The 17,122-nt window shown below is 48.0% G+C and overlaps 1 protein-coding gene across 2 annotated transcripts in view; it reads left to right on the top strand.

The window, feature by feature from the left end:
- OPTN (optineurin) overlaps window positions 1-17,122 on the top strand; it is a 72,241-nt gene that overhangs the window by 20,138 nt on the left and 34,981 nt on the right. For both annotated transcript variants that reach the window (XM_029615370.1, XM_029615371.1), the window contains exons 7-8: window positions 10,537-10,639; window positions 11,635-11,750. In XM_029615370.1, coding sequence (XP_029471230.1) covers window positions 10,537-10,639; window positions 11,635-11,750 — 219 coding nt within the window. The remainder of the gene's footprint in view (window positions 1-10,536; window positions 10,640-11,634; window positions 11,751-17,122) is intronic.

Below are 17,122 nucleotides of genomic sequence, written 5' to 3'. Positions count from 1 at the left end.
ACATGCCTGCTGACCCCCCAGCCTGCCGGTATTCTCCGCCTCCAGCACGTGGTGGGCGTGCTTCCCGTGCTGGAAGCTGAGGCCTGGTTAGGCCGGATGAAGGGGAACGCAGTTTGCAGCGGGCTCCTGGGATGAGAGAGAGTTTGCCCTCCCTCTGGTGAGAGTTGGTTGGCCCTGGCTGTGGTGCTGCACCGCTCAAGGCGACAGCCTCGGTTCTCTCCCTTGGTTGAGCGGTGCCCTGGGGTTGTGAGAGGGTGGAGGGCGGCTCCTGAGGCAGCAGTGCGGATTTCCTTCCTCTTGGGGCATAGCCTGGGCTGGGGGGGGGCTACCAGTGGGTAAGTGATTGGTTCCCTCCACTCCGTCCCCATAATCCACACCTTTTCTTTCAAAAAAAAAAAAGATAAAATAATTTTTTTTTTGTCTCTTTCCTTGCTGTGCCTTTGCCTCTGTGCTTAAGGCTGCAAGAACCCCCCCCCCCCCCCCAGAAACAAACAGCGAAGAGAAGGCAGGTTTTCCCCCTGCAGGCCTGCCGGGTGAGTGCAGGGGACGTGTTCCCTAAGCCCTGGTGCGGCAGTAACTAGTTCGGTGGGGTGCATGGGTGGCAGCGCTCCTCCATTTGCATTCGGCGACGTAGAAGCAAAGGGGGTTTTAGGTGCTGGTGACTGGCCACAGGACGGCTTTCAGACCCTTGGGGGGAGGGGGTTCCCTTTCACCAGGACCCCTCTGGCTCCACACCACGACCGGGCTGGCTGCGTCCTACTTCCCGCCAGTGGGAGCAGCGCTCGCGTTTGGTCAGCAGGGAAGTGGAAGCCGCAGGTCCCTGCCTTGCAGGATGTGCCAGCCACATCAGTAGGGAGGCAGCGGAGCAGCAGCGTGACTGTGTTTTGAGAGCCCCTGGGGTGCCACGTGGGCTGCTTCCACGTCCCCCGCTGACAGCTCGTGATCCGGCGGCAGAGACGGTGGCCGTTTTGGGCCCACGGCGTGGGGGGAGGTGTTGGACCTCCTCTGCTGATTCCCACGATGCGATTGTACTGGATCAGGCGAGGGAGGAGCGGGAGCGGGAGACCGAGCCTCTCCTGCAGGGGCATGGAGCTTGAGCCACACCAGAAAGAGCAGTGACCTGCAGTTCAGTCTGAGAAGGTTTAATCCCCCCGCTATGCTTCTGAGTCCAGAACAGATCATCGCATCCAAACTATAATCTATTCCATATAACAAGACAAAAAAGAAAAGGTGGAGGCTTACTAATAATCTGCAAAAGAAAAACCCTCAACTTAATACTAAAGAAATCTGATATCTACCCTCCATATGAAGTTGCCAGAGCCCTAACCAAATAACTAATTATCCCCTCACCCCAGCCGGCCCCCTTCGGCCCCCCCATCTACCCTCCATGACAGTCAGCCAACCATCCATCATGTCTCCAGCTCTTCCAATACCAACTTTACAACACCGCCTCCTACCAAAAAGACCATCCACCAGACAAGCCATTCACAATAACTTAAAAACCCTCACCCCTATTCTGATTGCACCAATCACCCAGCTTTTAGGCCTCACCCTTTTTTCACTCTCACTTTTCAATGCACAATCCCTAACAAAAAAATCCCTAATCTTCAATGATTATCTCACCGACGCCAAACCAGATATTTGCGCTGTAACTGAAACATGGCTCAAGCCCTCAGATACAGCCTTAATAAACCAACTCCCTACGCCGACCTACGACTTCTTCTCTCTCACGAGACTGAAAAAAAGAGGAGGTGGCATCCTTCTAGCCACCAAAAAAAGCCTCAATTTCACCCAACACCCATTCACTTCAAACACAAAACTGGAAGTCGGCTTCTTCACATCACAACATCTTCAAATCCTTCTCGTCTACGCCCCCCCAGGGCTCCTAGAAGCAGACGTCTCCCCAATCCTCGAAATCACCACTACACTCATTGACCTAGATTCTCCAGCAATCATCTTAGGAGACTTCAATCTTCACATAGACAACCCTTCACCATCTAATAGTTGCGTAACCCTCCTCACAGCCCTATCAGCAATGGGATTCCAACAATTAGTCAACGAACCCACTCACAAAGCGGGTCACACTCTGGACTTGATTTTCAGCAACAAAGGCATTACGACTACATCCAATGTGAAGATCAAAAAAGTACCATGGTCGGACCACACTCTCATCTCTACCTCTTTCGCCTTGAAAGAGACCAACACCCCTAATATTCCTTCACCTTCATTCCAATACAGGAGGCGATGCTCCCCAGATGATCTTAACATCCAGATGGAGTCACAGCTCCCTCTATTAGATCTCACCGACCCGAACACTGCCATTCGTTCCTGGAACAATATAACAGAAAATATAGCTAACAAGCTCTGCCCTTCAACTATAAAAAAATCTCACACCAATGCCTCCAACAGACAACCTTGGTTCACCAATGAACTCAGAAAACTAAAACAAAGCTTAAGAAAGAAAGAAGCGACTTGGCGTAAAACTCCTAGTGACATCACCATCTCATCATACAAATCTACACTATACCAGTACAAAGCCCTCACCTCAAAATCAAAAAAAGATTATTTTGCATCTAAGATTCACAACCTGGTCTTTGATGCTAAAGCCCTCTTCGCTTATGTATCCAGCCTCACGCAAACCATACCGCGAGAAATCCCCAGCGACATGGCACAATCCAAAGCTGAAGAACTGGCCCAATTTTTCCAAAATAAAATCGACAATCTTTTAACCCAACTGCCTTCCAATACAGTAGACGCCCTCCCAACATACCAACACCCGACCTTCTTAAACTCCAGCCTTAACACTTTTGAGCCCGTCTCTTCCACTGAGATACAAACCATCCTGAGAAGAATGAAACCTTCATCTCATCCTGCAGACCACATCCCCACTAAACTACTTCTATCCATTCCAGACACAATAGCTACATCATTGACAAACATCATCAACTGCTCTCTAGCCCAAGGATCCTTCCCAGACGATCTCAAAATGGCCTCAATCTCACCTCTCCTAAAGAAACCCAACCTTGACCCAAAGGACCCCATCAACTTCCGCCCCATAGCTAACCTCCCATTCATCGCCAAGATCATGGAAAAACTTGTTAACACTCAACTCTCAAACTACATAGAAGACAACAATCTCCTCTTCGCCCCACAACACGGATTTCGAAAAAATCGAGGCACAGAATCTCTCCTCATCTCTTTGACAGACCATATACTATTGGGCCTTGACAAAGGAAACTCGTTCCTACTAATCTTGCTAGACCTATCCGCAGCGTTTGATACGGTCAACCATGCCATCCTCCTAAACCTATTGTCATCCATAGGAATCAGCGGCACCGTCTTCTCCTGGTTTAAAACCTTTCTCAACAATAGAGGTTACAAAGTTAAACTCCAAAACAAGGAATCCTCAAGATTTGACTCTGCTATAGGAGTCCCACAAGGTTCTTCACTATCCCCAACTCTATTCAATATTTACCTTCTTCCTCTATGCCAACTTCTCACTGACCTCAATCTAAAGTTTTTCCTATACGCAGATGATATTCAAATCATCATCCCTATTAAAGACACTTACTCTAATGCTCTTGACTACTGGGAATCATGCCACCAAAAAATCAAACAACTACTCAACAGCCTACACCTCATCTTAAATTCCTCCAAGACTGAGATCCTACTCATCTCGCCTGAAAACACAAACAACAGTACTCTTCCTTCCAATCTTCTTACCACACAAACCAGAGACCTAGGAGTGATAATAGATAACCGGCTAAACTTCAAGGCACACATCAACAAAACAACTAAAGACTGCTTCTATAAACTCCAGGTCCTAAAAAGGATAAGACCTCTTTTCCACGCTCACGATTTCAGAACGATCATCCAAGCAGTCATTTTCTCGAAACTGGACTACTGCAATTCCCTATTGCTAGGTCTACCTTCATCCTACTCCAAACCACTCCAGATGGTGCAAAATTCAGCAGCCCGTATTCTGACAGGCACAAGGAAAAGAGACCACATCTCCCCCGTCTTGAAAGAGCTTCATTGGTTACCCATATACTTCCGCATCATGTATAAGGCCTTAACCATCATCTATAAAACTATACATCAACTCACCACTCTCGATCTCCAATTCCCTCTCCAATTACATAATTCTACTAGACCTACCAGAGATGCTTATAGAGGCTCCCTACTAGTTCCCCCAGCGAAAACGACCAAACACATCACCCTAAGAGATCGCGCCACCTCCACAGCTGGCCCTCTACTGTGGAATTCCATTCCTACAGACCTCAGACAGGAGCCATGCCTCCCAACATTTAGGAAAAAACTTAAGACTTGGTTATTCAAGCAAGCTTTTCCGGACACAACCTAATGACACAATCCAATGACTCATAAAACACCTTGCCGTTTGTATTTAATATTTATTCTATACTACATTTATATTGTATTTTGTTAACTAGTCTCTCCTCTCTTCTTCCTTCCAAGTTCGGCTTCCCTTGTTAAATGTAACTGTACCTTCTGTCACCACAGTTCTAGTTCCATGTATTTATTATCATTTTTTGTATTTATTGCACCCCCGTTCTATGTAAACCAGCAAGATATGTTTTCATGATTGCCGGTATATAAAAACTCTAAATAAATAAAACAAATAAAAAAATCAAAACAAATAAATATCGGACTAGTTTACTGCTCTCCTGCTCACCAATAATCTTAATATTTACTAAAGAATTCCCTAACCCAGAGATGACAATAATCTTAGGAGACTTTAATCTTCATGTGAGCATTCGACATGTTCCTAGAAGCAGTGGACACCCTAGGATGGACCCAACACGTCCCTAAAGCCACCCACAAAGCTGGCAATACGCTCGAGCTCATTTTGGCAAATCCCAATAATTATTGTATAAAAACTAAACAAGCAACAATCCCCTGGTCCGACCACCATCTAATCAAGGCAGATCTTATCTACAAAACACAAATACTGAGATGCTCAGAAAATATATCCACCCAGACATTCAGAAGGAAAATAAGTTCCAAAACATTAACTAATGCTCTAGAGCCCAAAATCTGTGACCTAAACCTAAACAATTGCACTGAAGCATTTGATTCATGGGAAAAAATGCGTAGGAAAATAGTAGACAAATATTGCCCAATCCAAACCAAAAATAGATACAAAAATAATAATCTGAAAAAAAAAAGACTGAAAAGCTGAACAGCTTGGAGAAGAGATGGCTGAGGGGGGAATATGATAGAGGTCTTTAAGATCATGAGAGGTCTTGAACGAGTAGATGTGACTCGGTTATTTACTCTTTCGAATAATAGAAGGACTAGGGGGCACTCCATGAAGTTAGCAAGTAGCACATTTAAGACTAATCAGAGAAAATTCTTTTTCACTCAACGCACAATAAAGCTCTGGAATTTGTTGCCAGAGGATGTGGTTAGTGCAGTTAGTGTAGCTGGGTTCAAAAAAGGTTTGGATAAGTTCTTGGAGGAGAAGTCCATTAATGGCTATTCCCTGTGGGGCGGATTTTAAGAGCCCTGCTCGCGTAAATCCGGGCGGATTTACGCGAGCAGGGCCCTGCGCGCCGGTGCGCCTATGTTCAATAGGCCTACTGGCGCGCGCAGAGCCCCCCCCCGAGGGGGGCGTGTCGGGGGCGGGGCCGATCGGCGTAGCGTTGGCGGGGCGTTTTGGGGGCGGGCCCGGGTGCGTGGTTTCGGCCAGGGGTGGTCCGGGGGCGTGGCCGCGCCCTCCGGAACCACCCCCGGGTTGTGTCTAGGCGCGCCAGCGGCCCGCTGGCGCGTGGGGATTTACTTCTCCCTCCAGGAGGTGTAAATCCCCCAACAAAGGTAGGGGGAGGGTTTAGACAGGGCCGGGGGGGTGGGTTAGGTAGAGGAAGGGAGGGGAAGGTGAGGGGAGGGCGATAGCGAATTCCCTCCGAGGCCGCTCCGATTTCGGAGCGGCCTCGGAGGGAACGGCGGCAGGCTGTGCGGCTCGACGCGCGCCGGCTACACGGAATAGGCAGCCTTGCGCGCGCCGATCCAGGATTTTAGCGGATACGCGCGGCTACGCGCGTATCTACTAAAATCCCGCGTACTTTTGTTTGCGCCTGATGCGCCAACAAAAGTACACGAACGCGCCGTTTTTGAAAATCTACCCCTGTACGTACCGGATCAGTCCAGACTCCTGGGTTATGCCTCCGCACCATTAATCAAGTTTACTTAGGGGTAGATTTTAAAAAAGTGCGCCTTCGCATACTTTTGTTGGCGCACCAGGCGCCAACAAAAGTACGCTGGATTTTAGTAGATACGCGCGTAGCCGCTAAAATCCAGGATCGGCGCGCGCAAGGCTGCCGATTTTGTGCAGCCGGTGCGCGCCGAGCCGCACAGCCTGCCTCCGTTCCCTCCAAGGCCGCTCCGAAATCGGAGGGAACTCGCTTTCGCCCTCCCCTCACCTTCCCCTCCCTTCCTCTATCTAACCCACCCCCCCCGGCCCTATCTAAACACCCCCCCCTACCTTTGTCGGGGGATTTACGCCTTCCGGAGGGAGAAGTAGATCCCCGCGCGCCAGCGGGCCGCTAGCGCGCCGAGACGCGACCTGGGGGTGGTTCCGGAGGGTGCGGCCACGCCCCTGATGCCCCCTCGAAAAACCCCGGGACTTACGCGAGTCCCGGGGCTCTGCGCGCGCCGGCAGGCTTTGGAAAATAGGTGCGCCGGCGCGCAAGGCCCTGCTCGCGTAAATCCGGGCGGATTTACGCGAGCAGGGCTTTTAAAATCCGCCCCTTAGGGAATAGCCACTGCTATTAATTGCATCAGTAGCATGGGATCTTCTTGGTGTTTGGGTAATTGCCAGGTTCTTATGGCCTGGTTTGGCCTCTGTTGGAAACAGGATGCTGGGCTTGATGGACCCTTGGTCTGACCCAGCATGGCAATTTCTTATGTTCTTATATTCAAATAATAAATGGTCATCCTTTGACCCAGTCTCGAAACTAGAAATAAACAAAATCCATAACAAAACTAAAACCAGCTACTCACGCTCTCTATCTCATTCCAGCCTCTTCGCTGAAGCAAGTAAATCAAACAATAACCCCCACTGTCACAATGCTTGTCAACCTTGCCCTCACAGAAGGTTGTATCCCCAAAATCTAAAACAAGCAATTATAAATCAGGAAGATCTTAAGATTGGGATAACTACAGACCAATCTCTAATCTTTAACCTTCCTCTCGAAAATTCTTCAAAAGGCAGTTCTTTCCCAATTACAAAAAACCCTGTACCCTAACTAATTTGGCTTCAGGAAGAATCACTCAATAGAAACCCTTCTACAATCCATAACAGACCCTATGTTACGGGGCTTCAACTCCAATAAATTGTTCTGCCAAGTTTTGATCGACTTACAGCTGCCTTCGACACAGATGACCATAATCTTCTATGCCACCAGCTGAGAAACATGGGGATTGATGGAAATGTACTAAAATGGTTCATCTCTTTCCTTGCTGACAGATCTTTCCCAGTAAAACTTGGTAATCACCTATCCAACACATTCCAGTGCACAACTGGTATCCCGCAGGGATCTGTGCTATCAGCAACCCTATTTAATATCTGCATGCTGCCAATGTGCAAATTACTAACTGCCCTTGGAATAAACTTCTTTCTATATGCAGATGATCTACAATTCTATATCCCTCTAACAAATTCATTTGAAAAAACAGCATCACTTATTTCTGGATATATGATCATCTTGCACAATTGAAACTATCAATGATCTAAAAAAAAAAAAAAACTGAACTAATTTGGTTGAGCCGAAACACAGCAAAATCAGTTTCACCCGGCATTGATCTTGGATACTGCCAGCTAACTCCAGCAACTCAGGTAAGGGATCCTGGTGTCCAAAGTGACGAAAATGTATCTAAGAGGACCCACATCAGCAAACTCTAATCTGGTTTCCACAAAATCTGAATACTGAGCCAACTGAAACCTCTACTAAGCACAGCTGACTTCAGAACCGTTTTACAATCCCTAATATTCTCCAACTTAGACTACTGCAATTCTCTATTCTTAGGACTTCCAGCTATTCACCTTAAACCGTTCCAACTTCTACCAAATGCTGCAGCCAGACTTCTGACTGGAAAGAGAAAATTCAAGCACATCAGCATTGCATTGGCTCCCTGTACAGTCGAGAATAATATACAAAGTACTAACGGTAATATACAACAACATGAATCCAAACAATGATTTGATGGGAATAACATTGAATCCACATATTCCCACACGAACGCTAAGATTTCAGAACAAAGGCCTGCTAGAAATCCCGACCTAAAAAAATTCTCATCTAACACAAACGAGAGACAGAGCGATATCAATTGCAGGCCCAAATCTATGGAACTCAATGCCAGAGAATCTTCAAATAATAACCAACATTAAGAAATGTAAGAATGAACTGAAAACCTGGCTATTCGATAATGCCTACTCCTCTGATAACCAACTCTGTCCTGTCATTACCCCTTTCTGTCATGCCCCCCCTTCTAATGATTGTAAATGCATCCTATATTTATTTATTTAGTTAATCGTTTTTATATACCGATAGCCGTTTTCACATCGTATCGGTGAACAGGGAAACAAAGCACCTAAATGTATGGCAAAACAATTACATGGAACGCATAAGAAAACAAGTAACTTCATCACATAAAATATGGCAAAACAATTACATGGAAAAGCATAACGCATAAGAAACAAATAACTTCATCATAACTTCATCATATAATAAATAAACAACTTCATCACATAGTAAATTATATGGAACGCATGGTGACAGGGAGGGGAGGCATTGAAAATGTTAGATATTAAATGTTTTAGGAGGGAGGGGAAAGAGAAGGAGCTAGAAACAAGATTATGTACAATCCAGAAGCAAGAGTTTAATAGAGATTAGTTATGATTTCTGCGGAGGTGGGGTGAGTATGGGTTAGGAGAAGGCCTCTTGGAACAGCCATGTTTTTAATGTTTTTTTGAATTTCGTTGTGCAAGATTCTAAGCGGAAGTCGGGGGGCATGGCATTCCGGATAGAGGGACCTGTTATTGAGAAAGCTCTCGTCATTGTGGAGGCGAGTTTAGTCAGCTTAGGGGCGGGAAACTGGAGGGTTCCTCGGTACGCAGTTCGTGTAGGTCTGATGGAGGAGAGGAGTTGGAGAGGCCGTGTAGCCATTGCGTGCTTTTGTTTACTAGAGACTTATGTATGAGGGATAAAGTTTTGTATTGTATTCTCGAGTTGATAGGAAGCCAATGGAGATCTTTCAGTGTAGGAGTAATATGTTCGTTCTTGCGCGTATTTCTAAGGACTCGAGCTGTGGCGTTCTGTAGGAGTTGTAGGGGTTTGATGGTGGAGGCGGGGAGGCCGAGGAAGAGGGGGTTACAATAATCGATTTTGGAGAAGTTGATGGTTTGGAGGACAGTGCGGAAATCGGTGAGGTGTAAGAGGGGTCTTAACAGCAGTCTTTTAGGGTGGTTTTGATGAATGATTTTAAGGATAGTTGGTTGTCGATCATGATACCTAGGTTTCGTGTGTGTAGGGAAATGGGCTTGGGAAGCGGGGGGAGGTTGGTGCAAGAGAGGGGGTTGGGGGAGATTACAATTCAGTTTTGTGGGGGTTGAGGGCTAAGTTCATTTTTGTGAGAAGTTGGTTGATGGAGGTGAGGCAGTTGTCCCATGACTGGAGGGCTTTATGTAACGAGTCCGTAAATGGGATGAGAATTTGGAAGTCGTCCGCGTATATGTAGTGGGTGATGCCTATGTTTGAGAGGAGTTTGGAAAGGGTTAACATATAGATGTTGAAGAGAGTCAAGGATAATGAGGAGCCTTGGGGGACACCACGGTTAAGGTTAATAGGGTCAGATTCATGGTTGCCTAGGGTGACCTTATAATGTCTGTTTTCCAGGTAGGATTTTAGCCAAAGTAGTGCTGTTCCTGTAATGCCAATATCCGCGAGGAGGCTAATAATGTTGTGGCTGATAGTATCGAATGCAGCTGAAATGTCGAGCATAGCCAGGAGAAAGGATTTGCCGCTATCAATCCCTTTGAGGATGTTATCTGTTAAGGATATTAAGAGTGTTTCTGTACTGAGGTGCTTACGAAAGCCAAATTGGGACGTGGAGAGAACCTTGTGATGGTCGAGGTATTCCCTGAGACTTTAGCTAGGAAGGGTAGATTAGAGATGGGTCTAAAGTTGGAGAGATCTGTGGGGTCAAGGTTGGGTTTTTTGAGACTCTGACGATTGGCATTATATGTCTGTCTTTGAAGTGCACCCTTAGATTTGGAATGTTTCCTTGAATGTTTACCCGTATGCCTGCCTGCCTTTGTAATGCACCCTTTGTCTGTGAGTGTTAAACCTGTGCACCGCTGTGATCTAGTGATTCTCACATGGAGCGACGGAATATAAAACACTCAAATAAATAAATCATCAAAAAATGTGAGACAAAGAAATGCGAAAGGTGTCTACTGTGATTTAAAGCTAATAATAGTAATTTATTCCACGTTATTGCACTTTTCTTGTCCTTTAGATTAGCAGAGGTGGAAGAGAAAGCGGCCGCTGTGTCGGAGGATGGGACTCAGACAGAGGAGAACGTTGAAAAAAAGCTGGAAGAGGACAGCACCACCGCCGAGGTGGGTGGTAAGGAGGCCATGGTCATGAGCTCCTGCCTGTTTCGCTCAAACTCTGACCTTCCTGGCCATGTTCAGTAATCTCGGTGCAAAAGCAAATCTTAGTTTTACTTTATGCATGGCTGCTGTTGAACTGGAAGTCTGTGCTTGCACACGTTCATAATCTGAATTTGTACCCGCCGGCCTGCAGGGGAGTTTTCAGGAGGAACCTCCCCCGCAGAGCTCCCTTTGAGACTGGGGGACCCACCAGCACCATGAGCATTCCTGCACCTGCATCCTCCGTAGAACTGGTGCAGAGCCGGCTCCGTGAACCATTGTGAAATCCCTGTGGGGGGGGGGGCTGTCTGCTGGCTCGGCCTTCCCCTTGGTGACGGGGGAGGGGGGCACGGGTACTTTTATCTTCAGAGGGGGAGGGCGGTCTTCAGCCCCCACGTTCTACCTGGGCGACTGCTCAGTGCGATCGTGAGAAAGTTGCCCTCCAAGACACTTTTGGTGCACACGGTTACTGCACAGAGGAAACAGGTTCTGAAGCTCAGGATGTGTTCTCTTTCCCTTCTGTGGTGATGGTGCCAGGTGCCTGAGCTTTGGGTCCCAGTTTTCTGAGCAGAAGGCTTCAAAATGATAAACATGAGCCTGGGGTTTAGATTAGCCACAGACAAACTCGCAGGAATCTTCGTACGACTCATCTATTTTGTCGGGGGCCCTGTAAGCAGGAGGAATACGTTCGTATGGGAATGTTGACTGATAATGTTACACATGAAATATATTTTATTTTGATTTCAGTGAATTTTAGAATTTAAGAAGATCGCTAGAAGTGTAGTGCAGTAATTGAAGGACAGCGTCTGATGCAGGGAAGAGATTTCAGAAAGAGATGCTCAGATGTGACGTGGCCATTGTTCAGCTCCCAGAGCTCGGGCCTAAAGCCCGTTTAATGCCTAACGAGTGGCTCTTGGTGCCTTGTATTTTGCACTGACTTCTGAATCCTCTTTCTCGGACAGTTCGTCAGCGAAGTGGAGAGTCTGAAGCTTCAGATAAAATCTCTGTGTAAAGAGCTCCAGGAGGCCCACGTGAAACTGAACGAAGCCGAGCGGCTGAAGAAGAGGCTGCAGGAAAAGTGAGAGCACACCGGGGATGAGGGAGGGGGCGAGCCAGCGCCTCCCGTCTGCGGCAGAGGGCAGCCCTTAGTGTAATATGGGGGCTGTTCTTTCTGTAATGACCTCACTGCAGAGGAACGCAGAGTTTAGCTGCATTAACTGGGAGCAGAATTTGAAACATTTTAGGTTTTATAGGAGTGCTGTGCGAAAAGTGATTCCATTCCCCTCCACCCTCGCACCCAGACTCTCCTCCTATCCTGCTCGGTCGTGCACAAGAATTCACGAGTCCCACAGATGGGAGGCCCAATGGCTCTAAAGGCCAGTGAAAGTCGAGTGAGCCCAGATCAGTCCAGTCACATGGGTTACTCTCCCCTACCAGCAGATGGAGACAGAGAGAAGAAAAGCTCTTATTGTACATTAGACAGTGTAGCACCTTGCAGTCGTTCCGTATTTCTCTGTCTCCAGCAGATGGTGGAGGTGCAAAGCCTGCTGTCAGACTTTGGCGATGAAGATTACTCCCGGGGGTTCTAGGACCTTGAGTTGGGACCATCCTCCTGGTTAGAGTAGGGACGAGCAGGGGGTTGGTGGAGGGCTTGAAAGCCAGTGGTGCTGCTCCCTCATCCCCCTGCCTTGCCTCTCTTCCTGGCGCTGCTGACTGCCTCGATGCCTCTCCTTTCAGGAAAGTCAACCTTTTGATTTTTACTTTCCTTTTAGATTCCATTAAGGCTTGTTAAAAAAAAAAAAAAAAAAGAAACAAAACAGGAGGAAGCCTGGTAGAAAGTTTTAATTTTGCTATGCAGAGGCAGTCGGCGCTCAGGCTGGAGTGGGCTGCCTGTCACCCGCATTGCCGGTGAGTTTGGGCAGGACCCGAGTCAGCAGGGGACGCGTGCACGGCTGCGTGGTGCCAAAATGGTGGTTCCGCTGAACGCGGGAGGCAACGTCCTTAGAGTGTGGAGGTCCGCGGTGAGCGATCCACGCCTCCAGGCTATGAAGGGCATATTCAGGAGGCGGGGAGGGCCGGTCAGGAGATTCCCCTTCGATGGGAAAGGTCAAGAAGTCTGGCGGTCTCTGCAGGCTCTGCTTCAGGTCCTGCTGTGGCTGAGCAATGCCCGGGAACGGCGGCCATTTTGAGCCCTCCCGATCTGCAGGAAGGAGATAGGAAGGCCTTCTCTGAACCGCCGAGTCTTACCTCCTGTCTCGGGAGGCTAGCGCGCGGCGGGGGATGTGATCCCTCTCAGAGGAGCCTCTCTCTCTCCGGATCTTGTGTTTGTTTACCAGAGCTTTTTCCTTTAGAGAGAGCTCCTTGCTGGTATTCCCCTGTTCTGGGGGCTTCCGTAATCCTCTTCTGCCCTTGGTGCCTAGGGTTGGTCTGCATTCTGTGGGTGTAAAAGAGGAAGGAGTTCTCCCTAAAGTGGCCGGACCCTTTCAGGGAAAACAGAATTCCCTGGGCTCTTCCAGCACGGGGAGTCAAGAACAAAGTAATTGAACCCAGAAGGAGTGAGAGAACTTCTCTAATTACACCGTAAGGTTTCCTTTCCTGTCTGCACCTTGCAGTAGTTGTTAGTATCCTTATCTGAAGGCTTGGGGGCAGTGTGCACAGTGCGGCAGTTGCTGTTACTCGTTACAAAAGGCTTGGGGGTGGCGTGCACGGTGCGGCAGCTGCTGTTACTCATTACAAAAGGCTTGGGGGTGGCGTGCACGGTGCGGCAGCTGCTCTTACTCGTTACAAAAGGCTTGGGGGTGGCGTGCACGGTGCGGCAGCTGCTGTTACTCGTTACAAAAGGCTTGGGGGCAGTGTGCACGGTGCGGCAGCTGCTCTTACTCTTTACAAAAGGCTTGGCAGTGTGCACGGTGCGGCAGCTGCTCTTACTCGTTACAAAAGGCTTGGGGGCGGCGTGCACGGTGCGGCAGCTGCTGTTACTCGTTACAAAAGGCTTGGGGGCAGTGTGCATGATGCGGCAGCTGCTCTTACTCGTTACAAAAGGCTTGGGGGTGGCGTGCACGGTGCGGCAGCTGCTGTTACTCGTTACAAAAGGCTTGGGGGCAGTGTGCATGATGCGGCAGCTGCTCTTACTCGTTACAAAAGGCTTGGGGGTGGCGTGCATGGTGCGGCAGCTGCTGTTACTCGTTACAAAAGGCTTGGGGGCGGCGTGCATGATGCGGCAGCTGCTCTTACTCGTTACAAAAGGCTTGGGGGTGGCGTGCACGGTGCGGCAGCTGCTGTTACTCGTTACAAAAGGCTTGGGGGCAGTGTGCACGGTGCGGCAGCTGCTCTTACTCTTTACAAAAGGCTTGGCAGTGTGCACGGTGCGGCAGCTGCTCTTACTCTTTACAAAAGGCTTGGCAGTGTGCACGGTGTGGCAGCTGCTGTTACTCGTTACAAAAGGCTTGGGGGCGGCGTGCACGGTGCGGCAGCTGCTGTTACTCGTTACAAAAGGCTTGGGGGCAGCGTGCACGGTGCGGCAGCTGCTGTTACTCGTTACAAAAGGCTTGGGGGCGGCGTGCACGGTGCGGCAGCTGCTCTTACTCGTTACAAAAGGCTTGGGGGTGGCGTGCACGGTGCGGCACTTGCTGTTACTCGTTACAAAAGGCTTGGGGGCAGTGTGCACGGAGCGGCAGTTGCTGTTACTCTTTACAAAAGGCTTGGGGGCAGTGTGCACGGTGCGGCAGCTGCTCTTACTCTTTACAAAAGGCTTGGCAGTGTGCATGGTGCGGCAGCTGCTCTTACTCTTTACAAAAGGCTTGGGGGTAGCCTGCGTGAGCTGGCAGTGCTGCTACCGTAATAATTAAAAAAAACAAAACACCCGAAGAACTATTTTTGTCTTTGTCTGCCATTATACACTACGGGATAAGTATTTATCCATTTAAGTAGATAACCGGACATCTTGGGGCGAGGGCAGTGGGTGGATCAAGACGGGGAAAATTATCTGGTTATTATAACCGGCTAAGTGCCTATATTCATCCTTATCTAGTTAAGTTAACCGAATAAGTATGACCAGCCTAAAGTTATCCGGATGTTACTTATCCGGTTAAATTCAGCAGTATATACTTAATATCCAGATAACTTAGATAACGGGATCTCTTTGAGTACTGGGCCCTGTGTTACTATGGTAACTGGATCAGACAGGAGATGAGGCTTGGGGGATCTTGAGAGCTCCTGCCCTTTTTTTTTGAAGGACAGCAAAGGCCTTCGTCAGTTGCAAGGGCAAAGGAGGTTGAAGCGATGGCAAGGCCGTGTCCCCTGCCGGAGTCTTTCCAGCACATAAGATTGTCTAAGGGAGATGCTTTAGCGCTGTCTGTCACGAAGGTGGGGCACAGCTGTCAAGGATGCCCAGGAAAGATTGAAGGTCAGCTCAGGCAGATTTTCCAGGTCATGACTTGGGTTATGGCACAGGTTCCTTATGCTTGGTTCAGCAGCTCTCTGTGGCCCTATCTGATTCAGGTATGCCTGAGGCAGAGTGGCCTCTATGACTGTTGCCGTGTACATTTCTGATCCAGACATCAACTTAGAGTGTCGTGTCTCCTGTTGCGTTATTATGGCTGAAAATTGGACTGTGGATGTTTGGTCCAAGTCTCTTTAGTAGTTTGAAGTTTGGAGGAGAGATTCTTTTTGGTGAGGACTTGGATGTTGGGTTCCATATTAGGAAAAAGATCGAGGCGTCATAGTGGATAACACATTGAAATCGTGGGCTCAGTGTGCTGCAGCAGTCAAAAAAGCAAACAGAATGTTGGGAATTATTAGGAAGGGAATGGTGAATAAAACGGAAAATGTCATAATGCCTCTGTATCGCTCCATGGTGAGACCGCACCTTGAATACTGTGTACAATTCTGGTCGCCGCATCTCAAAAAAGATATAATTGCGATGGAGAAGGTACAGAGAAGGGCTACCAAAATGATAAGGGGAATGGAACAACTCCCCTATGAGGAAAGACTAAAGAGGTTAGGAATTTTTAGCTTGGAGAAGAGACGACTGAGGGGGGATATGATAGAGGTGTTTAAAATCATGAGAGGTCTAGAACGGGTAGATGTGAATCGGTTATTTACTCTTTCGGATAGTAGAAAGACTAGGGGGCACTCCATGAAGTTAACAAGTTGCATATTTAAAACAAATCGGTGAACATCCTTTTTCACTCAGCACATAATTAAGCTGTAGAATTAATTGCCAGAGGCTGTTGTTAAGGCAGTTGGTGTAGCTGGGTTTAAAAAAGGTTTGTATAAGTTCTTGGAGGAGAAGTCCATTAACGGCTATTAATCAATAGGGAATAGCCACTGCTTGTTGCCGGCATCAGTAGCATGGGATCTGTTTTTTAGGTACTTGCCAGGTTCTTATGGCCTGGTTTGGCCTCTGTTGGAAACAGGATACTGGGCTTGATGGACCCTTGGTCTGACCCAGTATGGCATGTTCTTATGTAAGTTAGTCATGCTTCTTGAAGAATCCAAAGTAACTTGCAAGCCCTGGACTCTTCAAGAAGCATGACTAACTTACATAAGCTCTCTTTAGGATTTATTTCTTAGCTGGCCTATGTGTCTGGATCTCAGGAACAGTGAATGTATCCTTGAGAGCTCCCGATTTTGTTTTTTGGATGGAGACCCTCCAGTTGGCCTTTCTAGAGGTAAGGTTAGACCAGTGATGGTGAACATCAGTCCTCGAGTGCCACAGACAGGCCAGGTTTTCAGGATATGCACAATTAAAATGCATGAGATAGATTTGCATACAATGGAGGCAGTGCATGCAAATCTTTCTCATGCATATTTTTGTAGATATCCTGAAAACCTGGCCTGTCTGTGGCACTCAAGGACTGGAGTTCGCCATCCCTGAGGTAGACCCATTTGGAGAAATCATCAAAATTCCTCAGGTTTGCATTGATAGGGTAACACTTTCAGCTTCGAGTGCTTCCATTTGGATTCACTACAGCCCCTTACACATTTTCCAACGTGTTGGAGATGGTCTCTTATTCTCGTAGGGGCTTACATTCCTATTCACATTCTGGAAGCTCATCACAAGTTCCTCAGGTCGGCAGACGGGGGGGAACATTCTCAGTTCCGAGCACTTCCTTTCGGGTGTGCAGCAGTGCCTCACATGTTTACCAAGGTGAAGGTAGTTGGGGCAGCTGCCCTACAAGGAAAGGGTTTTCTAGTACACCCATTCCTAGAAGACTGATTTATTTGAGCGAAATCTTGGGAGGTTGGCCAAAGTCAATGCAGCGGGTGATGCGTAGATTGCAATTCCTAGGTTAGAGGGCCAACCTGGTTAAAGAGCAACCCGATACCATCATAAATATTGGACTAACCCGGGATGAGTTTCAAGTCCAATATGGCCAAGATGTTTTCTTTCTTCGGATAGAAGTTGGAAGTTACTGTGGCAATTTTTGTGTTTCTGGAATCCTGAGG

The sequence above is a fragment of the Rhinatrema bivittatum genome, chromosome 9 (assembly GCF_901001135.1).
Source record: "Rhinatrema bivittatum chromosome 9, aRhiBiv1.1, whole genome shotgun sequence".
In the NCBI taxonomy this organism is placed as follows: domain Eukaryota; kingdom Metazoa; phylum Chordata; class Amphibia; order Gymnophiona; family Rhinatrematidae; genus Rhinatrema; species Rhinatrema bivittatum.
This window is presented reverse-complemented; position numbering and strand designations above follow the sequence as displayed.